The 24,000-nt window shown below is 45.8% G+C and overlaps 1 protein-coding gene across 1 annotated transcript in view; it reads left to right on the top strand.

Moving 5' to 3' along the window:
- Positions 1-4,223: 4,223 nt before the first annotated feature.
- The window catches only part of si:ch211-106n13.3 (vWFA and Collagen domain-containing protein), a 46,902-nt gene continuing 27,125 nt past the window's right edge, over positions 4,224-24,000 (top strand). The window contains exons 1-13 of the mRNA XM_061254471.1: positions 4,224-4,321; positions 6,456-6,563; positions 8,583-9,134; positions 10,699-10,864; positions 12,256-12,481; positions 13,431-13,604; positions 14,229-14,306; positions 15,646-15,657; positions 16,191-16,274; positions 18,761-18,814; positions 19,958-20,011; positions 21,573-21,626; positions 22,611-22,664. Coding sequence (XP_061110455.1) covers positions 6,488-6,563; positions 8,583-9,134; positions 10,699-10,864; positions 12,256-12,481; positions 13,431-13,604; positions 14,229-14,306; positions 15,646-15,657; positions 16,191-16,274; positions 18,761-18,814; positions 19,958-20,011; positions 21,573-21,626; positions 22,611-22,664 — 1,584 coding nt within the window. The 5' untranslated portion in view covers positions 4,224-4,321; positions 6,456-6,487. The remainder of the gene's footprint in view (positions 4,322-6,455; positions 6,564-8,582; positions 9,135-10,698; positions 10,865-12,255; positions 12,482-13,430; positions 13,605-14,228; positions 14,307-15,645; positions 15,658-16,190; positions 16,275-18,760; positions 18,815-19,957; positions 20,012-21,572; positions 21,627-22,610; positions 22,665-24,000) is intronic.

The raw sequence follows: 24,000 nt of genomic DNA, 5'->3' as shown, positions 1-24,000 counted from the left end.
AGTTGGTTAGACTTAGCAGGAGACAATGCTCCCCTGGAGCAATGCAGGCTTAAGGGCCTTGCTCAATGGCCCAACAGCTGTGCGGATCTTATTGTGGCTACAATGGGGATCGAACTGCTGACCTTGATGTTCCCAGTCATGTAACTTAACCAATACACTACAGGCTGTCCCAAAAATGCTCAAAAATGATCTCCAAAAAATATAACATTATATGTACAATAGTACATATATTGTAAATACAGTATGGTAAGTACTACTGTATGCAGTATACACACACTTTACAACAATTAAATATATGCCTTACAGTAATTTACATTAAGGCACTACAGTACACATATTACATTACCAAACAGCACTGTTGTACTGGTGAGGTCCATCATAGTATATGTCATAGGTAGTTAATTCATTCATTCATTATCCTAACCTGCTTATCCTGAACAGGGTTGCAGGGGGGCTGGAGCCTATCCCAGCATACATTGGGCAAAAGGCAGGAATACGCCCTGGACAGGTCACCAGTCCATCACAGGGCACACACACCATTCACTCACACGGGGAGAACATGCAAACTCCACACAGAGAGGCCCCGGCTGACGGGGATTCAAACCCAGGACCTCCTTGCTGTGAGGGGGCAGTGCTACCCACTGCACCATCCGTGCCGCCATCATAGTATACTCTACAAATATATTACTGTACATGTACCTAAAATTAGTGTACCATATTGGGCTAAAAACAAAAACTTGCAAAACGTGTTCATAGTTTTGGTCCTCTGAGAGTTCAAGTGATGATTCGGGAGTTTTTGCTAAAACATCCAGTTTTAGTGTGTTTGGAGTAAGAAACACTGAAAGAGCTGCTTGAAAGGCATGTTTTTCCCACCAGAGGGTGCTATTGTGTCACATTTCCACATTTCACGGCGTCAACACTCTCTGTTGCAGACAGTGAATCGATTGCTGAAATAAATCAAATACAGCTCAGCATAGACAAATCAATTTCAGAATAATTTGACGAGATATAGAGAAATTGCAGTTGATTTTTAATTTTTTTAATTTAACCTTTATTTAACCAGGTGAGTCCCATTGAGATTATAAGATCTCTTATTCAAGGGAGGCCTGGCCAAGATAGCAGCAATACAGTGTTGCAAACAAAATAAAAGCAACATTAAAAACATATTGTAAAATATGCAGTAGAAGCTCACAATCACATGCATAATTCACAAACAGAATCTAGCTAAGGAAGCAATGACAAATTCCAATCAATTCCGCCTCCAAACCCTTCAGTGCATTTTTGAATGTCCTAATTGAGATCAGATCAGCCCATCTAAATTACATTACATGTCATTTGGCAGATGCTTTTATCCAAAGCGATGTACAGTTGATTAGACTAAGCAGGAGACAATCCTCCCCTGGAGCAATGCAGGGTTAAGGGCCTTGCTCAAGGGCCCAACGGCTATGCGGCTCTTATTGTGGCTACACCGGGATTAGAACCACCGACCTTGCGGGTCCCAGTCATTTACCGTAACCACTACGCTACATCTCGCTGTGAAAATAGTTTCAGGCTGTAGGGGCAGAGAACACAAAGGCCTGTTTGCCGAGTTCAGTACAAACTTTATGGACGAAAGGTAAGAGGCTGTCATTTGAATGCAAACAGGACTTGCTAGTTTTGCTAAGCTGTGCCAAGCACATAACCTCCCCATCCCCTCCAGTCATTTTAAATGACTAGATCTGCATACAAGAGATATGCAACTCATTTTCAGTCTCTGTTCGTAATAGTAATATGAATAGAGTCAATAGAGTTGGTCAGAAACTAAACCAACTTTGGCATGGCCTAACATAAATCACGTTGGGCATCCAAGGTGTCCATGTGAAGGTGACAGAAATGGCACAGAACAGCAGTAATGATAGTTGGCACAGAACAGCACAGAACAGCAGTAACAATAGCTTGCCTCTAGATGGAAGGAAAAGAGGACTTTTGTGTGAAATTGTCTGGCTGGAAAATGTAAAAAAAAAGTACTTTGAAAGTTGATTTCCCCCCTTTTTCCAGTAAAAACTGTCATTCCCAATGGCCAGATCCCCCGGAACGGACTACTGAGTGCTGCGGAACGCCTTCCGCCTGAATTAATTTTTCACTTTGTGAAAAAGTGTGAAATGAATAGATAACAGATTTAAGGCCTGCTTGAAGTGATGCAGGCATCTGTAACACAATCGCTGTTATTGAGGAAGAAAGCCAAGGCCTCTTCAGACGCGCCGCAGAACGCTGAGGGATGTCCCCGGCAATCGTTAAATTCACAGTCCTGTATCGGCTCGGGTTCTGAGGCACAGGAATCAATAACAATTATAATTCACAGCCTCAGAGACAAGAAGGGCATATACTATATTTTCTGGGGGGGGGAGTTGTCCTTGAATGCAGGAGATCCGCACGTCTTTTATCTATCCATCTGTGGCTCTGTCCTGGCAGGCCTGCCCCCAATGTAAACAGCCCGCAGCATAAGGAAACCGCCATCACAGTGCAAATAGCAATATGGATATTTCTGAGGTCACGTTAGAATGTTAATCTGTCCCCTCCGTGTTTCTCTGAAGGTATTTTTGGAGCACACAAATATAGTTAAAAATATAGGTAATTATTTGACATATTCTGGGACATCTTATTTTGGAAGGTAACGTTAAGCATATTTAGTTTATAAGCATTTAGTTAGCGTATATGTGAGATTTGGTTTATATGCATTTAGTTAGCGTATACGTGAGATTTGGTTTATATTTAGTTTCTCTAAATGTATCCAGACTGAGAGTACCCTCTCTCTCTCTCTCTCTCTCTCTCTCTCTCTCTCTCTCTCACGCTCTCTATCTCTCTCTGTCTATCTCTCTCCCCCTTCCTCTCTCTTTCTCTCTCTCTCTCTCTCTCTCTCTCTCTCTCTCTCTCTCTCTCTCTTTGTTGTAGTGTTTTAATAAAGATTTATCTCTCTCTCACACACACACACACACACACACACACACACACACACACACACACACACACACACACACACACACACAAACAAAACGGGAAGGGTTCAATAGCATATGTTTGACACAACGTGAACCGTTCTCCGGCGTACCTCGCTGTTCACAGCATGTTGGGAAGGAGCCCGGCCATAACGAGGCGGTAACTACAAAGACACAAAGTCACATGCTAATTAGAGCGATGAAAAGTGCGCGGGATATTTTCAGTCATTGCTCCTGTCACAGAAACCTGAGGATGAACTGACCCCCAGGATGCTTTACTGCACGTGACAGATGTTCAGCGCGCTGCTCCGTTCCTTAGAAAGCGTGCCCATTTCATTTAGTTTTTAAATTCGGCACCTATGCCTGGAAGGGGATGGGTTTATATTTCTTGTGGTGCCTTTGATCAGAAATAGTCGGGAGCTAATTTTAGGGGTGGTTTGTGCTGTGGACGGGGTGGGGTGGGGGTGGGGGTGTGTGTGGAGGCTCGGGGGGATTTGGCGGGGCACTTATCTGCATTTCCCCCGTATGGTGTGGTGAGGCTTTGACAGACTGAGGCCCCGTTAACCAGAGCTTACCCCAAACCATACGCGATCACTGGCCCAGCCCATGTGCGAACGCCCCGCTGCTACTCCTTCTCACTCCGACAATGAGCAAAGCACAAACCGTGTCTCTTTCCTGATTTACAACTTTTCATTCAGCAAAGAATCGCTGGGCTGGAGTCAGAAGTATGAGAAAAAAAATCAATATCGCCCAACTCTCTGGTACAAACAAAATAATGTTCTATTTTATGTCATATTTGACTTGCACAGGCATACAATGTTATATGAGAGTGTAACTTTTACTATGTGAAGCCCATTATTCTGTCGGTATGATTTTACTGATCTTCTTACAGGCAAAAGGGCTTTGTGAATCACGACGTCTGTGATCGTATGAATTCATATAAAACTGCCTTTTAAAAGTCTGATGATGGAAGCACTTCCATTCACCAGCAGTCCTAGAGGAATCTTTTCATACACAACCACTGCATTTTCAAAATCTTTGAGAGTCCCTGAAGTAGGGATGTTTGCAAATGGAAGGTTATGGATGGGAAACTGTAAGAATCCCGTAAGGGAGAGTTTTCTACACAGGTGTAAAGTTTGGTGTTTAGGCCCCTCCCCTTTCAGTCACAGCCAATGGGAACACGGCAGTCTGCCCAGCCAGAGGCTATAAAAGGCTGCACCCGCTTGACAGCAATGACGATTCAGCAGAGTCTGCACACCTGCTCAATTTCCTGGATTACTAAAAGTTTATTTTTGTATTTATTCTGTTTTTCCCTGGTCCTGCAGGATTTAGGAAATCATTGGACAGTAAGTAAAGATAATTTTAATAGATTTTTTCTGTGTGTATTTTTGGGACATGTTTTTATCTGGCCCAATTTATTTCTATTTTTTTCACATTGTAGGAATTATTGTTAATGTTTTTTTTTTGTGTTTTTTTTTCAGTTGTATATTTAATGTGAAGTAAAACCCAAAACATGTAAGAAGTTGTATCACATTGAACTTCAGTTCAAGCCTTTACTGGTATGACCACAGGGAAGGGCATAATAAGTTATTTCTAGAAGAAGAGAAAGTAAGGATTTTATCCCTCCGGCACATAACATATTACATCTGGCCTGAAAAGTCCTTTGATTCAATTTGATTTCATTACATTGATTCTTTTGATTTGATTTCATTGTTTCCTTGATTTGATTCCGTTTGTTTTGCTGCACGTCCAGAAGGCTGATGGGGCTATGATTCCTGTCAACATTTGCTCTTAACAGTTTTATCATACGTTTCCTATTGAAACTTTAACGATATATATTTTAGAATGGGTCATGTCTTCATGAGGTATGAACCAGTGAAGTGCTGTTGAACTGAAGAATAGAGGAAGGTTAGTGCCTGTTTTGTTTTCTGTAGCGGTGATCTTATGAAAAACAAGGTATAGAAGTGGGTTCGTTCCCTTAACACATTATCTACATAGACTCGGATTGATAGGGTTTATATGTATGTTAGTGTAGTCAGTGTCACCTTAGGAAAACATAGGAAAGATATATATACTCACCGAGCACTTTATTAGGAACTTTTACTTTATTACACCTGCTTATTCATCTAATCAGCCAATTGTGTGGCAGCAGTATGCATACAGTCATGCAGATACAGGTCAGTAGCTTCAGTTAATGTTCACCATCAACCATCAGAATGGGAGAAAAAAAATACTTTGAAATTACTTTGGAATGATTGTTGGTGGCAGACAGGGTGGTATCTCAGAAACGGCCGATCTCCTGGGATTTCCACGCACAGTAGTCTCTAGAGTTTGCAAAGAATGGTGCAGGAAGGTGACAGTAATGCAAATAACCACATATTACAACAGTGGCATGCAGAAGAGCATCTGTGAACACACAACGCATCATAACTTCAAGTGGATAGGTTACAGCAGACGTCTAAAAAAGAAGTAATAAATACCTAATAAAGTGCTCACTGAGGATATATTTGAGATGAATATAAATGTATATAAATTCCACACACAGCAGGGAATGTCAGAGAACATCAATGCAAGTGGAATGAGACACATTGGTACGGAATTAAATATCGCTTTATAATCATTGAACATAGATAATGGTCAACGCGTGGTGTAGATATTACGCTTGCGCTGAGATTTCACGCGTAAGTGATGAAAATGTTCGCTGCTCCCGCTCGCGAGAGTGTGCAGAGGTGCACCATGGGAACATCTCCTCGCGGCTGCTAAAGTCTGTACAAAGAAACGTGCGTCTCAGAGTCGGGCCCTTGAAAGTCTGGATCGATGACACGGATCGCGTTCAAATGCGAGTTTTGTAAAGGGCGTCTTTACAAAACCCGATGGCCAAAGTGGTTAAGTCGTGAAACAGAGCACAGAGCCACGAGCCCTGTCTGCATTCGCTCTCCGTCTCTGGTTTTCAGCTTTACGTCCATATTTTAATCCGTCGTCAAAAGCGGCTTTGCCACTGAATGGAAAACACTCATTATTTTTAACTCCAAAGCTGAGCAAACACAGGCAGTACTACCGCGTCTAACGGTGCAGCCGCAAGTTAAGGTCTCAGCGACGTCTTTTTGATGAGACTGAAATAAGAGTTAGTCCCAAATGGCCCTTTTCCCCCCCTTATATCACATGTACTTTCTTCCCTCAGATGGCTGAACTAAAAGCAACCAGTGCAACACTTAATATGTGGTTTTAATTCCGGTTGCTTTGAACACAAGACTTGCAGACTGAGGCGACTGTGTTGGAGCTGAATTGACTCACCACTGTCAAAAATAAAACCCTTTGCTGGTGAAAAATATAGCGCTCATAATCCTGTTTGAGTTGGCACCTTTTTGTAGCCTTGCCCATGAACAACGCCGGCTTGGTTTGCAATATGTTCTATTTCTGTGGCTGAAGACTGCGCGGCTGTGGAAATCTGAAATGACTTTTACGTGCGTGTCATTTCAGGCACCTGAGATTTGTACTCCGGATGCAACACCATGAAGTCGTGGAGACTGGGATTGATGTTCCTCATCCTGCCCTGTGTGCACGGACGTGAGGAGGATATCCGAGCCGGTATGACGTTCAATCTCCATTTCTTCCCAAGTGAAGTGGAATGTGGATGGAGATTTCAAGAATATGAAGAATTATGTAGAGCTCAATAGAACTTAATTAATCTTTATTTTAAAAAAAGAACAACTTACTTGAATGATTGATTTACTTTGCTCACGGAAGATTGTGTCCAACTAATGGCTATAATTCTACAACAAAACATTCTTTAACAAACTACATGTGTAACAAAGAATGTGCTGAGATTACAGATGAAATTATGTACAAACCCAGATCAGCTTTCAGTTAACTGATATATTTAAAATTATATTTAAACTGACATATATTTAAAACGGTTTCCTCCCGGCTAATTATTAACTGAATAATTAGTGCTCAACCAGACTGGTTTGACACCAGACCTGGGCCAATTACATAATTGTTTTTGTTTTGAATTCAGATACTTTTCTGTGCTCGATTGATCTTGAAGAGGACCAGATGGCAGGGTTTGCACTTTCTGAGAGTATTTCCTCGGTTCCAATACATCAGGCGGGCTCAGCAAAGCGTTAAAAAGTGTTTGAATCCAACACCGTGACTTATCTGACCTGGTCCTGCTTCCCCCTGCCGGTTCTCCGCCCTGGAGGCCCGTGACAGACACACAGTGGTGTAGAAGGTGTAGGAGACACACAGGGGTGTAGAAGGTGTAGGAGACACACAAGGGTGTAGAAGGTGTAGGAGACACACAGTGGTGTAGAAGGTGTTGCACACACAGTGGTGTAGAAGGTGTAGGAGACACACAGTGGTGTAGAAGGTGTAGGAGACACACAGTGGTGTAGAAGGTGTAGGACACACAGTGGTGTAGAAGGTGTAGCACACACAGTGGTGTAGAAGGTGTAGCACACACAGTGGGGTAGAAGGTGTAGGAGACACACAGTGGTGTAGAAGGTGTAGGAGATGCACAGTGGTGTAGAAGGTGTAGCACACACAGTGGTGTAGAAGGTGTAGGAGACATACAGTGGTGTAGAAGGTGTAGCAGACACAGTGGTGTAGAAGGTGTAGGAGACACACAGTGGTGTAGAAGGTGTAGCAGACACACAGTGGTGTAGGAGGTGTAGCAGACACACAGTGGTGTAGAAGGTGTAGCACACACAGTGGTGTAGAAGGTGTAGCAGACACACAGTGGTGTAGGAGGTGTAGCAGACACAAAGCGGTGTAGGAGGTGTAGCACAAACAGTGGTGTAGAAGAGGTAGCAGATGTGGCTCACACACACTTTGTCCCTCCTCCAGGGTGTAGCAGATGTGGCTCACACACTTTGTCCCTCCTCCAGGGTGTAGCAGACGTGGCTGACACACACACACTGTCCCCTCCTCCAGGGTGCATCAGACGTGGCTGACGCACACACACTCTGTCCCTCCTCCAGGGTGTAGGAGACGTGGCTCACACACACACACACTGTCCTCTCCTCCAGGGTGTAGCAGACGTGGCTGACACACACACACTCTGTCCCTCCTCCAGGGTGTAGCAGACGTGGCTCACACACACACTGTCCCCTCCTCCAGGGTGTAGCAGACGTGGCTCACACACACTCTGTCCCTCCTCCAGGGTGTACCAGACGTGGCTGACACACACACACACACTGTCCCCTCCTCCAGAGTGTAGCAGACGTGGCTGACACACACACACACTGTCCTCTCCTCCAGGGTGTAGCAGACGTGGCTCACACACACACACACACACACTGTCCCTCCTCCAGGGTGTAGCAGACGTGGCTCACACACACACTGTCCTCTCCTCCAGGGTGTAGCAGACGTGGCTCACACACACACACACACTCTGTCCCTCCTCCAGGGTGCAGCAGACGTGGCTCACACACACACACACACACACTGTCCCCTCCTCCAGGGTGTAGCAGACGTGGCTGACACACACACACACACTGTCCCTCCTCCAGGGTGTAGCAGACGTGGCTGACACACACACACACACTGTCCCCTCCTCCAGGGTATAGCAGACATGGCTCACACACACACACTCTGTCCCTCCTCCAGGGTGCAGCACGGCGGCGATCGACCTGGTGTACATCATGGACGGCTCGTCCAGCGTGGGCGCGCCGGACTTCGCGGCGGCGAAGCGCTGGCTGGTGAACGTGACGGCGGGGCTGGGCGTGGGGCCGCGACGCGCCCGGGTGGGCGTGGTGCAGTACAGCGACACGCCGCGGCTGGAGGTCCCGCTGGGGCGGCACGGCAGCGCGGCGGAGCTGGTGCGGGCCATCCACGCCGTGGCGCACCTGGGCGGCAGCACGCGGACGGGCCGGGCCATCCGCTTCGCCGTGGAGCACGTGTTCCCCGCCCCGCCCGGGGCCCGGAGGCGCGCGGCCGTGGTGGTGACGGACGGCCGCTCGCAGGACGACGTGGTGGACGCCGCCCTGGAGGCCCGCTCCCAGAACATCGTGCTCTTCGCCGTGGGCGTGGGCCGGGAGGTAACCTCCTCCGAGCTGGAGTCCATGGCCAGCAGGCCGGCCTCCGCCCACGTGCTGCACGCCGAGGACTACACCACCATCCACCGCATCCGGGACGCCATGGAGCAGAAGCTGTGCGAGGGTGCGTGAGCCTCCCCCGGGCCGGACCGGACCGGACCCGGGGAAGAGCCTCTTTTAACGGGTCCCTTTTTTTTTTTAAAGTCTGTGGTTTCCCTGGCTTCAATTCTTGACTTCTTCCCAAAAATAGATCGCTTTCACGTTCCAATTAGCAGCGACACTTCACTTGAACTATGCGCCGTAAAAGACTACATAATACGTCCATAACTGTGAAATATCCCTCGTCGTTACGAGGCGGAACTGCGTATTGCGGCTCATGACAAGCGCTGTCATAAAGTATGCAGTGTGTTTTACAAAGCAAAGTGCTCACATTATACTTCATATATTATATATTACAATTATTATATATATATATATATTACAATATATTGTATTTAGAGTAATGAAATTTATCACAAACTGAAATATGCTTCCATGGCCAGTTATAGTTATATATAATGATGGCTTTGTAGTGTTACCCAATTATCCACATAATATCAGACCTGGATTCAAATACTTCTTCTGCATTCGACTGAGCTTGCCTGGTGTATTGGAACAAATTAAATGATCCCAAAAGTGTAAACCCCCGCCCGCCTGCTTCTCCCGGCGGACTTGAAACTCGCCAGGCAAGATCAACGGAGCACAGAGAAGTATTTTAACCCAAAACCACCAATGCTATTTGAGCCCAGGTCTGGATAGTAACGAGGTAAGGCAGTGACATTTGCTTCTAAAAACAGCCCGACATACCCCCTTCATACAGCCCAGTATACCCCCTTCGTACAGCCTTTTACACAAGCCCTCTCTGTGGCTCTGTTAGCTCCTGTGGCATAACCAGGCCGTTAGAATAGAGTATAATCATGTGGAGAGTCTAATAGCAAACAGCCTGTGTGTAGGCCCCTCTGGAGGACTTGCTAATGAAGAGATGACAGGGCAGAACTTCAACCCGCGCCACATCTGAACCACACCCAGGGCCCAAACGAGCCCCCATGGGCTGCCAGCCGTGCCCCGTGCGTGAGGAGGGGGCACCGCGTCTCAGACCTGCCCTCCTGTGTCCCATGTGAGGACCAGATGTAGCCACCACGCGACCGAGGAGGCTGTTTGAGCAGAACGGTGTTTGAACAGAATTACGTTACATTACATTATTGGCATTTGGCGGACGCTCTTATGCAGAGCGACGTACAGTTGATTAGACTAAGCAGGAGACAATCCTCCCCTGGAGCAATGCAGGGTTAAGGGCCTTGCTCAAGGGCCCCAACGGCTGTGCCGATCTTATTGTGGCTACACCGGGATTAGAACCACCGACCTTGTGTGTCCCAGTCATTTACCTTAACCACTACACTACAGGCCACCCCATGGTGTTTGAACAGAATTGTGTCTGAACAGAACGCTGTTTGAACAGAACGCTGTTTGAACAGAACGCTGTTTTTCTCCAACAAGATGCAGGCCAATGGTGATCCTGGTGAGATCGTATGGGAAACAAAGAGACAGGGAGAGAGGGGGGAAAGAGGGAAGATTCAGCCAGTGATTACGGGAGTGCTGATAAGTGGTGATGAGGGACCAGCCCTAATCTAACACCCTTTCTTTCACAGAATCTGTTTGCCCCTTGTGGATTCCCATGGGATCCCGGGATGAGAAGGGATTCGACCTGATCCTGGCGATGGAGATTCCCGGAAAGGCCCAGAAGGTCCAGGGCTCTCTCGTGTCAGAGGCAGCGTACCTCTTCAGTCCTGGGATGGACGTCACCATGGACACCAGGTGTGTGTGACATCACAAAGAGCCCAGCCTCTAACACGAGTGCTAATTTAACCATTTAAGGCAGTGGTGTCAAACTCCAGTCCTAGTGGGCCACAGTGTCTGCTGGTTTTCAGTGTGTTTCAGCACAAGAGATGCGTTTGAAAGTCTTTCATTGGCTAAAGAGTCCACACACCTTGTTCTCGAGGCCTTAATTGGCTGCTGATGGAAAGGAAACCACAAATACCAGCAGGCACTGCAGCCCTCCACGACTGGAGTTTGACACCCCTGCTTTAAGGTGTGAGGTCACAAATATGTGATTAGATTGTTCCTAACTGAACATTCTAATGCTGATGTAACAATCAGTACCGATGACTGAAAGTGTTGGCGTTCTAGAACAATGACTTCCAATTTTTAAAAAACATTTTCTAAAAGAAAATCAGCCTTTGTCTGATTACGAGTGTATGCAATCACTTCCTTCGCTACAGGTATAAGAAAGCTTTCAGTGTCGAGTCTTGAATCTAGGCTTTTGATTGTCTTCGGAGTCTGGAGTTGTGCCAATAAAACTCAAGGAAGTAATTATGAGGCATTACAAGGAAGTCAGAGACACAGGCCAAACAATATGCCTGTAAGAAGCATTATCCTTCTCTATTTAAAGGTACAATCGGACATCTAACAGTCAAGAGATGAATAGCAGCAACAAACACCTTCAAACCACAGCACTGTTTATCCCACCCCCTTCTCTGTAAATGGGCTGACATTGAAACGCCATTAGCACCAATTAGAACCAATTTTCAACCAATGAGCTTTAATTATTGTCCAGCGACACATTGCTTTGGTACAGAGTGTCCAGCCATCAACTGTATATTTTGAAAGCTGAATTTAAGGACTATAAACACAGGCAGAGGGTGAGTCAACATGCCAGTGAGCCTTTTCCAATCATCGGAAGGGATTTCCAATGGTCTTGTAACAATGTTTTAATCCAAAAATCTCACCTGTTGTACCTTTAATGTCAAGAAATGTCAATTCTTCTTCTTTCTTTCTGCCGGGTATCACGAGGGTATGAATTATGAGATGATTAATGATGAATTACGTTACATTACAAGGCATTTAGCAGATGCTCTTATCTGGAGCGACGTACAACGAAGTGCAGATCAAACACAGGGACAAGTGCGAAGAGGACCCTAGAGGAAAGTACAGTTCCGAGTCCCAGCGTTACCACACAGATACAACTGGAACCCTTGAAGAATACATCAACTTACAAACTAGCATACCACGGTTGGCAGCTAGAAGACCCCGAGTACAACAATACAAGAGCGAATACAAAACACAAGAATCTCTATATATAACTATATATGTGGCATTATACTCTATATTTAGTCTAGAATTGTGGCTCCTCTCCCTCCCCTGGGCAGAATCATCTTCCCCGAGGGCCTCCCGCCCGCCTACGTGTTTGTGGCGACGCTGCGACTGAGGGCGCCGGCCAATCGGGGCCGGCTGCACCTCCTCAGGGTCCTGAGCGAGGCCGGGTTCGCCCAGGTCGCCGTGACGCTGAGCGGGGACGACCGCTCCGTCACGTTCACGACCACCAGCGTCCACGAGGAGGAGCAGTCCGTCATCTTCAACGACCGCGGGATAAAGGTGCGAAAAACGGCGTTCAGAGCGCACCGCTAAAGCGTTGGTATGATGGCAGGAAATGACAAGCATTGTTTGGTGGGCATGGATCGCCTGTTCTTGTCATTATGCTATGTTATGCTATGCTTTGTCATGTTATGCTATACTATGCTATGCTATGCTATGCTATGCTTTGTCATGTCATGCTATGCTATGTGCTGTACTACGCTATGCTACGTTATGCTATGCTATGCTATGTCATGCTATGCTATCTGCTATATTATGCTATGCTATGCTATGCTATGCTATGCTATGCAATGGTTATGCTTTTTTAATCTGTCCTGATGTTGCACTGTTGGTTTAGCAGTTTGGCATTATTACTATTATGGCATCATTTTCTTTATTCGAGGGATTCCGCATCATTTTGTTTCTGCTTAGTCGCTCTTTATTCAGTCTTGGCTGGCTGATTGTATTATTTGCAATTCGATTAGGCACAGTTTATCAGTACATGGAAAAACAACTGTAACAGTACACTCATTGGTCCTTTCAGGCGTAGCTGCGTGCATAAATGTGAAGGCAATTGCTGGCATTTTCACCAAAGAGTGTACATGCACATTTCAAATTAATGCAAATGGCTGACATTTAACGCCTATCCAATGCAAGTTTCTGTGAAATTGAGACTAACTGCATTCACATCCGTCCCTGTGTATTGCTACGTGAACGATGTCACTCCGTATGTCAGCAAACGACAGACCGCGAATGCCCGTACATGACGTTGAGTGACTGTCCCACCTTGATGATGTCACAGAGGCTGTTTGACGAGGGCTGGCACCAGCTGACTGTCCCACTTTGATGATGTCACAGAGGTTGTTTGACGAGGGCTGGCACCAGCTGACTGTCCCACTTTGATGATGTCATAGAGGCTGTTTGACGAGGGCTGGCACCAGCTGACTGTCCCACTTTGATGATGTCACAGAGGCTGTTTGACGAGGACTGGCACCAGCTGAAGCTGCTGGTGAAGCCCAGGCGTGTCACCTGCTTCCTGGACGGAGTGCAGATCGAGGAGCAGCTCCTGGAGCGGACGGTGCCCATCTACATCAACGGCCAGACGCAGGTCGCCACGGATACCCGGGCGGGGACGACGGTGGCTGTGAGTGGGCTGGGGGCCAGAGAATATTCTGTGTGGGGGGAGGTTACGCTGAATTAGACAGGCCGCGTGCGACAGCGGCGTTTCCGGGGGTCCTGGACTCTGGTAACCAGAAGGTTGCAGGTTCCAGGCCTGGATTGCGGCAATGCAGCTGCGGCCTTGATCATCCAACCAGCCCGGGCAGACCTTTCAGCAAGCATGTGCTGAAGATGAGAAAAAAGGGTATCTTACACTTCAGGTAAAGGTTTCTCCCTGAGCTCAGGAGGTGGAGCTGTCGTCTGGCGAATCGGAGAGATGCTGGCTCGGTCCCTGACCTTCTGGGCGAAAGTGTAAACGTGTCCTTGAGCGAGGCACCCGAACCCCTAATTCATCCCAATGAGATGATTGGCGCCTTCCACCACCGCCAGTCACCGTTGGTGTGTGAGTGTATGGCTGAATGGGTGAAAAAGAGGCATTAATTGCAAATCGCTTTAAAAAAAAAAGAAAGAAATTCTAGTGGCTTTATATGCTTTTACATACTGTATCTGTGCAGGTGCCTATAGTCCAGATATAGAAACGGACAGCCAGTTAGGTCAACCTAAGATGATGATGATGATGATAATAATGATTGTTTTGTTGTGTTTTCAGATTGAGATTCAGAAGCTGAGGCTTTACTGTGACCCCCAGCAGAGTGAGAGAGAGACCGCGTGTGAAATCTACTCTGTGGTGAGTAGTCTTCATCTAACACCACAGACAGGCCTATGAGTCATATGCTGTGTCAAATGGCTTGTGTCATATGGTGTGGTCTATGGCTTGTGTCATATGGTGTGCTCTATGGCTTGTGTCATATGGCGTGCTCTATGGCTTGTGTCATATGGCATGCTCTATGGCTTGTGTCATATGGCGTGTCTGATGGCTTGTGTCATATGGTGTGCTCTATGGCTTGTGTCACATGGCGTGCTCTATGGCTTGTGTCATATGGCATGCTCTATGGCTTGTGTCATATGGTGTGTCTGATGGCTTGTGTCATATGGTGTGCTCTATGGCTTGTGTCATATGGTGTGCTCTATGGCTTGTGTCATATGGCATGCTCTATGGCTTGTGTCATATGGTGTGTCTGATGGCTTGTGTCATATGGTGTGCTCTATGGCTTGTGTCATATGGTGTGCTCTATGGCTTGTGTCATATGGTGTGTCCTATGGCTTGTGTCATATGGCGTGCTCTATGGCTTGTGTCATATGGTGTGCTCTATGGCTTGTATCATATGGTGTGCTCTATGGCTTGTGTCATATGGTGTGCTCTATGGCTGGTGTCATATGGTGTGCTCTATGGCTTGTGTCATATGGTGTGTCCTATGGCTTGTGTCATATGGTGTGCTCTATGGCTTGTGTCATATGGTGTGCCCTATGGCTTGTGTCATATGGTGTGCTCATTGGCTTGTGTCATATGGTGTGCCCTATGGCTTGTGTCATATGGTGTGCTCATTGGCTTGTGTCATATGGTGTGCCCTATGGCTTGTGTCATATGGTGTGCTCATTGGCTTGTGTCATATGGTGTGCCATGGTAATGTCTCCTGCAGCCTTGGTGGTGACATTACACACCCTATTTTTAGTTACGACACAAGCATTTACGCCACAGGCATTTACACGGCAAAAATGTCTGTCTTAACAACTGTTTTAGTCGTGTAGTGAGCCTTAAATTGTTATTTTTGTCCCCTCAAGTATGAAAAATTAGCTTGTTTTAAGTTAATTCTCGCTTGACAAGTGAAGCTGTCTTAGCCCTTTGGCAAATATTTAAATGAGTACAACTCTCATCTCACTAGCAATCTTTCTGTCTTATGTCAAAGAAAGTAATGGAAGACTACTAAGATACTTATTAAGATTTATTTACCTTTTTGTTTTGTGTATGAGCGTGTGTGAGTGTTTATTTATTCCTATGAGGGTGCTATGCACTGCTTCTGAAGGAATTCTCTTGTTTTTAATGAAGGATCATTCATAGAAACTGTTAAGAAATATTAAAATAATATGAGTGTTTGCTTTTTCTCTTCTCCTTCTCTTGTGAACAGCATGATGACAGGGTAAGTAGGATTCCTATTTTAATGCTTTCATTACATTACATTACATTACATTACATTGCATGTTGTTTAGCTGAAGCTTTTATCCAAAGGGACTTACAGTTGATAAGACTAAGCAGGGGCCAATTCCCCCTGGAGCAATGTGTGATTAAGGGCCTTGCTCAAGGGCCCAACAGCTGCATGGATCTCATCGGGGGCGGTTGGCTCAGGTGGTAAGAGCAGTCATCTGGCAGTTGGAGGGTTAGCAGTTCTGGGTGTGTGGACATGTCCCTGAGTGAGACACCTAACCCCCAAATGCTCCTGACGAGCTGGTCGGTACCTTGTATGGCAGTCAATCGCCATTGGTGTGTGAGTGCGTGTATGAATGGGTGAATGAGAAGCATCAATTGTACAGCTCTTTGGATAAAGGCGCTATATACATGCCAACCATTTACCATTTCCCATTTACCTTGTGGGCCCCAATCATGTGCCCTAGCCCCTTATGTTATCTTGCATGATGGGGGATCCCTCTGCGTCTGATTGGTTCCCTCCTGCAGTGTCCCCTCGACCGCTCCCTGGGCACGGGGGAATGCCACTGTCCAATAGGGAGCCCCGGACCGCCCGGCCTCCCTGGACCAATGGTAAGCCTCGGCCCCTCCCCGCTTCAGTGACATCACCGCGTCGCACAGTGATGACACGTGTGCTCGTAGAGAGTGCGTTCTAGGCGCGGCAGCGAGTGTTTACCGGACTCCTATTGGGCTGTGTCACGGCCGAGCAGTCTTCAGGGCGTGTCGTGGAGCTCACCGCGTGCTTCCATTTCATCAAGGTGAAAATCTTGGCATTTTTACGTGCCAATAAATTGGAGAAACTTGCAATGAGCACAGCCAGTGGGTATTGTATTTTGTATGTCAGATGTTACCCTCTCTGCTCGGGTGTTCCTCTCACATTCATTTTTCAACCTCCAGGGTTTTCGGGGTGAAAAGGGGAGGGAAGGACCCCCGGGGCCTGATGGTAAGCCTGTGAGTACTTGTCGATATTTCATACACTGCTGCTCTCTGTAAGGCGCTATAGCTTGCCAGTGTACACATCATCAGTGCAGTTTGATGGTTGTGTATCGGGGCCCATTTCAGAATTTCAGACTGTGGGGGAAGGGGAAGGGGGGGGGGGGGGGCGGGGGGGGGGGGTTGAGGGGGTATAAGAACCAGGAGGGAGGGTTGTTTGGGGGTGGGGGGGGGGTTGAGGGGGTTACAGAATTGCAATTTACTGATTTTCAGAATTGCACTTGTGGCCTGGGGGGACTTCTAATTGCAGTTATAAGTCACGTGTGTGTGTGTGTGTGTGTGTGTGTGTGAGTGTGAGTGTGAGTGTGAGTGTGTGTGAGTGTGTGTGAGTGTGTGTGAGTGTGTGTGAGTGTGTGTGAGTGTGTGTATGTGTGTGTGTATGTGTGTGTATGTGTGTTCCAGTCATTAGGTTGTACATACTGTGCTTTTGAGCCCCGCTTCAAACCATCAGTTAATCCCAAGCTGCAGACTGAACTGAAATTACCGTTAAAAGTCTTTAATTACCATTAAGAAACTAAGAAAAATACGTGCGGCACCTGGTTTGAAAACTGTTGTTATTGTCGGGGGGGGGGGGGGGGGGGGTGTTCTTCATTTATGTTTCATTTTCACTACTTTACTCAAAGTTTCAGAAGATGTGTTTTCGCGTGCGGTGAAATAGCCAGTGTGTTTTCTCCTGATAAATCCGCTAATGCAGGCACTTTCCCTACGCAGCGTCGTCGTGTGTGTGTGTGTAACAAGCCTAATATCAACCGCAAGTGCGTGGAGTAGCTCTTATCTTTCAAGTGCCTATCTTACTCTGTCTGCCGTGTATTTTCCCGTCTCATGGCTTCTGCAGACAGACAGATCTTTTGATTAGTTCTGCGTAAATTACTGCTGTCTCACTTTGAAAGCCGAAGAAGAAGAAGAGGTGGAGGAGGAGGAGGAGGAGGAAGAGGAGGAACTCTATGGGCACTAGCGTTAGAACATGAAAGTGGCAGTCAGCCGAATGCTCGTGTCTCTGCCTCTCTCATACAAAATGTATGATTACAGTACTTTCATAGCCTGTGGTGGTATTACCTGCATAAATCCATTCATACTGTATACCGGGGTCTTTATTGTCCTCGCAGAAGAAATGTGTCTCCATAGCAACACATAAGGATAAGAGCATTGAAGGGAATAGAGATGAAACGGTATTCCTCCATTCCTGCAACCATGACTTATGTACACGCATACAATTACATACATACATACATACATGCACACTCACCGAGCACTTTATTAGGTTTTTGTTATACTTATTTATTAGACTTCTACTGCTGTAGCTTACATGTGTTGTGTGTTCAGAGATGTTGTAATGTGTGGTTATCTGCATTACTGTCACCTTCCTGTCAGTCTGGCCCCTTCTCCTCTGACGTCTCTCGTTAACAAGCCGTTTCTGTCTGCAGGTGTGTGTTTGGCGAGTGTTTCACATGCAAAATCTATTCAGTAATTTTACCTCATCTCCAAATAAAGGGTAAACTGGGCGAGCGTGGAATGGCAGGACCGCCGGGGGAGGATGGACAGAAGGTGGGAAACTTCGACGCAGCCCGCTTCAAAAGCCGCCACATTCCTTCACAAGTGTTTTAGTGCTGTAATGCTGTAATAATGTTCCTCTCTCAAGTAGAAAATATGAGCTTGTTTTCACGTTACTGTTTGCTTGACGAGTGAAATTGTCTTATCGCATTGGCGAATCTCGAGATGAGTCAAACTGTCTCACCTGATTTGCTTCTCTTAGTTTGCAAAAGAAAGTAATAGAAATAAAACGTTAGACAGTTAAGACAGTTTTTTTTTTTAACAAAAGTTTACCATTATTTGGCTGTTCTAATCCACTTTAACCAATGTAATATGTAATATGTACCAATGTAAAATACCAATGTAGTATTTGTTCTTAAATCGCACGTAAGCAACGAATCGGCTAGCTGGCATTGTCAAATCTAAGTCGCATCCATTTGTATTCAAAACGGTAACTGTTTGCTGCAAACTTTGTTCGCTGCGAACGTTCGCTGTCTCGAACGCACCTCTGATCTTTGCCTTCTGCTCGTATGCAGGGTGACGCAGGACAGCCAGGGACCAAGGGGCAGTCTGGCCAGAGGGGGTCCAAAGTGAGTACGTCTTTATGTCACACATATCGGGAACATTACATACGTATCGCGCTAATTTCCTTACTGACTACTGGGGTATGCTAATTGGCATAGCGGGTGCGCTAATCCAAGTTGACTCACCGTCACGCTATGACTTTACATCTCAGGGTAAAATCATTCCGCTTCATGACGTAGTGAAGTGATGGTGCTCAGGCTGTAGGCTGAAGGGGCAGGTAATTGCAGCCCTCTTGGGATTTTAGATTAGATAGATAGATAGTTCAATACCTGTTCCATAGAAACTCTTATCATCATGAAGGCTTTTTCGTCTACGTTCAGAATAAAGGTTATAAAAAAGTGAGGTACAAACGCATGTCACTGGAGTGGTACCCTTTTGGATAAATAAAATTGTACCTCTTACATTTACATTTACATTTTAGTCATTTGGCAGACGCTTTTAATCCAAAGCGATTTACAAGTGCATAGGTTCTACCATAAATCAGAGCATCACATCCAGAAACTAGCAAAATACACAGGAAATGCTGTTCTAAACATAGTTGTCATCAGAAGTGCATTTATTTTTTTTATTTTTTTATTTTTTTGGGGGGGGGGTTAGACAAGGATAGGGATATCAGAAAGGAGGGGCAGGGGAAATCAGGAGGGAGGACTAAGGTAGAGTTTGAAAAGGTGGGTTTTGAGTCTGCATCGAAATAGGGGGAGGGATTCTGCTGTTCTGACAGTGGTAGGCAAGTCAGCCAGCAAAACAATTCATTTGTACCTTTTTTGCCTGTGAAAGGTACTTATCAGTAACCAAATAGAACAGCATTGCACTTTGAGGGAAATGTGATAAAAATAAACAAAAACCGTACCTTTATTTCTGAGTGTTTAGGTGCACATTGGGCTGTTGTGTTCTTGCTTATATGTCTGTATTTGGACTTGTATAGGTAAGTTGGTTCTTTAATGAACAAATTACACTTAGTTAGCTTTTCAAACTCACTGTGCCTCACTGCGTTCTGTTTCCAGGGGAACGGGGCGTGACTCACTGCGTTCTGTTTCCAGGGGAACGGGGCGTGACTCACTGTGTTCTGTTTCCAGGGGGACAGGGCGTGACTCACTGCGTTCTGTTTCCAGGGGGACGGGGCATGACTCACTGTGTTCTGTTTCCAGGGGGACCGCGGGGAACGGGGCGTGCCAGGGCGAGCCGGACCTCCTGGCCCCACGGTGAGACCTCAGCGTCAGGCCGCAGCATCAGGAGAGATCCACCTCCTCCTGGATCCTCCGTGACGCTTGCTCACACCTTTAGTCCTTACTGCCATTCAGGATGTGAATACCTGCTGAAAAAAACTGCTCAAGCTAGGTTTTGAAACAGCTGGTAGCTGGTTGACCAGTTCAGACCAGCTCCATACTCGACATGGTTTGACCAGCTCAAGCTAGGTTTTGAAACAGCTGGTAGCTGGTTGACCAGTTCAGACCAGCTCCATGCTCGACACGGTTTGACCAGCTCAAGCTAGTTTTTGAAGCAGCGGGAAGCTGGTAATTTCAAGCTGGTCTAGCAGGAATGGAGTTGGCTCTGAACATAGGGCTTAGCCTGCAGGCTAAACTTAGTGCTGCACACGTTTTGAGATCAGCAACCTGGCCCCTCATCAATGCTGCCACTGGTGTTCATTAGCATAATATCCAAACTTTTAAAATGTCCAAAGGATGTCAAATTCAATACTCTGGCTTTGAGAACCTAGTATTTGGCCTTGGCATATCCAGCATTCCCAGGGCCTCTGAGCTGGCTGTTAGCTACCACATGATTGGATACCTGGAGCATTAGCTGAATCAAACTCCCATCCAATGACAATGTTGTTAACAGTGGCAGCCTGTCACAAAGGAGGCAAGTGCCACACAGAATCCTAAACACTTAAAACATGAATTGAAATGGTAATAATGGGCATACAAATTGTAGGAAAGGATTAACATTTTCTTTTCTCGGTATATGCGGGACAGCATTGGTACAAGAGATGTGATGCAGTGTCTTTCAACTTTCAACTGGTGCTTATCAGACTCTGCACACAGCTACTGACTTTGGTTGAGAATGTGTAATACCAAAAAACTATATCACCAGTCTGACGCTGGGTAGATGCTTCAATACTCTGGCCAAATATCAGGCAAAGATGGGCTGAATGGCTGTTATTAGCTTGATGGGTATATACCTAATTATATGCTGTACACTGAGGTAAATGTGATGGAATAGAATACAATGGAAAGATCCTTTTATGAACTCTATAATGCTATAATGCCAATAATGTAACTCTCAAGCCTGTTTTGTCTGTTAAAGGGGCCGGGTTGGTCACAGTTGAACGTCGATGGAACAGGGACACCAGGGAAAAAGGTAAGCCAAGATAACATTTTAAAACATTTATAATCCTTTTAGGTTAAAAATAAATAAATAAAAATTACTTTTTTTTTTTTGCTTACAATCTTTGATGTGAGTGCTGGAGCTCATGTAACTGAGCAGGTGAAGAGGTAGACTATAAAGAAGACTAAAAGTCTGGGGCTTTTTGTGTGACTAATTTCTATGGGAAATGTTGGGAAGTGTTCCCCTGTTGGAAACCTTGAGTTTGAACTCACTGAATAACCCGACATTCTCAGCCAAATAAATTATAAAAATCATGGTCAATTTGTAGCATCTCCAACCTTTTTTGTTGCTGCAATTTTAAGCTAAAGGTACATAAATGTTGAGTGAGTTTAAAAGAATGACCTTAGATGAATTCTTTTTCAAAAACCTTTCTTCCAGGGAAGTCAAGGTGATCCTGGAATGCCTGGATCTCCTGGGCAACCTGGAGCACGGGTGAGTGAATGTGTGAGTGAGTGTGAGTGTGCGAGTGTGTGAGTGTGTGAGCTGCTCCCTCTCCCAGTCAACTGATATACAGTACTGTGCAAGTCTTTGGCACCTATATAACATTCTGTATGTAAGATTCTATATAAGCACAGCGCTGTACATGAGTGCACTTCTCTGTATTTTGTGTATGAAGACAGCTGGTTTTGGGTGAATGTTCTCTGGTTTTGGGTGAATGTTCTCTGGTTTTGGGTGAATGTTCTCTGGTTTTGGGTGAATGTTGTCGGGTCTTAGGTGAATGTTCTCTGGTTTTGGGTGAATGTTCTCTGGTTTTGGGTGAATGTTCTCTGATTTTGGGTGAATGTTGTCGGGTCTTGGGTGAATGTTCTCTGGTTTTGGGTGAATGTTCTCTGGTTTTGGGTGAATGCTGTCGGGTTTTGGGTGAATGTTCTCTGGTTTTGGGTGAATGTTCTCTGGTTTTGGGTGAATGTTCTCTGGTTTTGGGTGAATGTTGTCGGGTTTTGGGTGAATGTTCTCTGGTTTTGGGTGAATGTTCTCTGGTTTTGGGTGAATGTTGTCGGGTCTTAGGTGAATGTTCTCTGGTTTTGGATGAATGTTCTCTGGTTTTGGGTGAATTTTGTCGGGTTTTGGGTGAATGTTCTCTGGTTTTGGGTGAATGTTCTCTGGTTTTGGGTGAATGTTGTCGGGTCTTAGGTGAATGTTCTCTGGTTTTGGATGAATGTTCTCTGGTTTTGGGTGAATGTTATCGGGTCTTGGGTGAATGTTCTCTGGTTTTGGGTGAATGTTCTCTGGTTTTGGGTGAATGCTGTCGGGTTTTGGGTGAATGTTCTCTGGTTTTGGGTGAATGTTCTCTGGTTTTGGGTGAATGTTGTCGGGTTTTGGGTGAATATTCTCTGGTTTTGGGTGAATGTTCTCTGGTTTTGGGTGAATGTTCTCTGGTTTTGGGTGAATGTTCTCGTCTCTTGATGACTCCAGGGAGTGCCTGGGACACTGGGGGATGATGGGCCAGCTGGACCAATGGGAGCAAAGGTGAGAATTCACTTTATTCATCTAAAACACCCCCCCCCATGCCCCCTCAACCCCCAAATCACTGAGACACTTTCAAATACAGCTCATTCTCACACCCAAAAACTGTCCTGATGAGAACAGACCATTCACACCTCTGGAGCAGGGATGGGCAAGGCTGTATCTGCTTCTGCATTTTGGACCAACTTCTACCCTTAATTACTTAATCAGCCCAATCATTTATTTATTAACTTTTATTTTTACGTTAAGTAAGTTCACTGAGCACACATGCTCATTTTCAGTAACGCCCTGTTAATGCCTCCCCAAGTAACCTAACCTACATGTCTTTGGACTGTGGGAGGACCTGATGTAAACCCACACAGACACGGGGAGAACATGCACACTCCACACAGACACGGGGAGAACATGCAGTCTCCACACAGACACGGGGAGAACATGCAGACTCCACACAGAAAGGCCCAGGCTGGGATTCAAACCCAGCAGCTTCTCGCTGTGAGGCGACAGTGCTGTCCAATGACAGATTTAATTTACACAATCTGTCATTTTTAGCCACACTCTGGGATATAAACTGCAGCTGATTAATGTTCTTGTCTTGTAGCATTTTATTGTGGTCTAATTTATGTGTGAAACCGTCATGGTGCCTACAGCTAATTAGCTGATTGAGCCAGGGTAACTGGTGGCAGCAAAATCCTGCATACACACCAGCCCACTAGGACTGGAGTTACCATCCCTGCTATAATCCTGCATACACACTGGCCCTCCAGGACTGGAGTTAATCCTGCATACACACCGGCCCTCCAGGACTGGCGTTACCATCCCTGCTATAATCCTGCATACACACTGGACCTCCAGGACTGCCCATCCCTGCACTAGAGTGTTTCTAATGCTTAGTATGAAACTATATAAACTATATACTTTCAAAATACCCAAGAAAGTGTCCCATACCTTTAAAAAAACACAGTGGAATTTGAATCTCTATGGCGAAATATCCTCCACAGTGCAATATTATTAAAAGCCACTGGTGACCGGACAGAGCCACAGTGTGGGATCTGTTCTGGTCTTTTAGAAAAACTGAAAGAATGGCTTGAGTCGGTCCGTCTGAATAGAAAGGCCACCTACAATTTTTACAAACTCTTCTGCTGGGCTGAAGGCACATTCAGTATCTGATTCAATGTAATTTTTCCTGAAAACATGGAAAGGGGAAATAAAAATGAGCCATTTTCAAGGCTCCTGCTCAGGCTATCTACAGGAACCACACTGCCATCACAGCAGAAACCTTTTCAGTGTGTTTCAAACTGATGAAAACATTTGGATATTAAAGCAGGAGACAGTCTTCTTC

Source organism: Conger conger, chromosome 9, assembly GCF_963514075.1.
Source record: "Conger conger chromosome 9, fConCon1.1, whole genome shotgun sequence".
NCBI lineage: Eukaryota > Metazoa > Chordata > Actinopteri > Anguilliformes > Congridae > Conger > Conger conger.
Note: the sequence above shows the minus strand (reverse complement) of the source record. Positions and strands in the feature narration are given on the sequence as shown.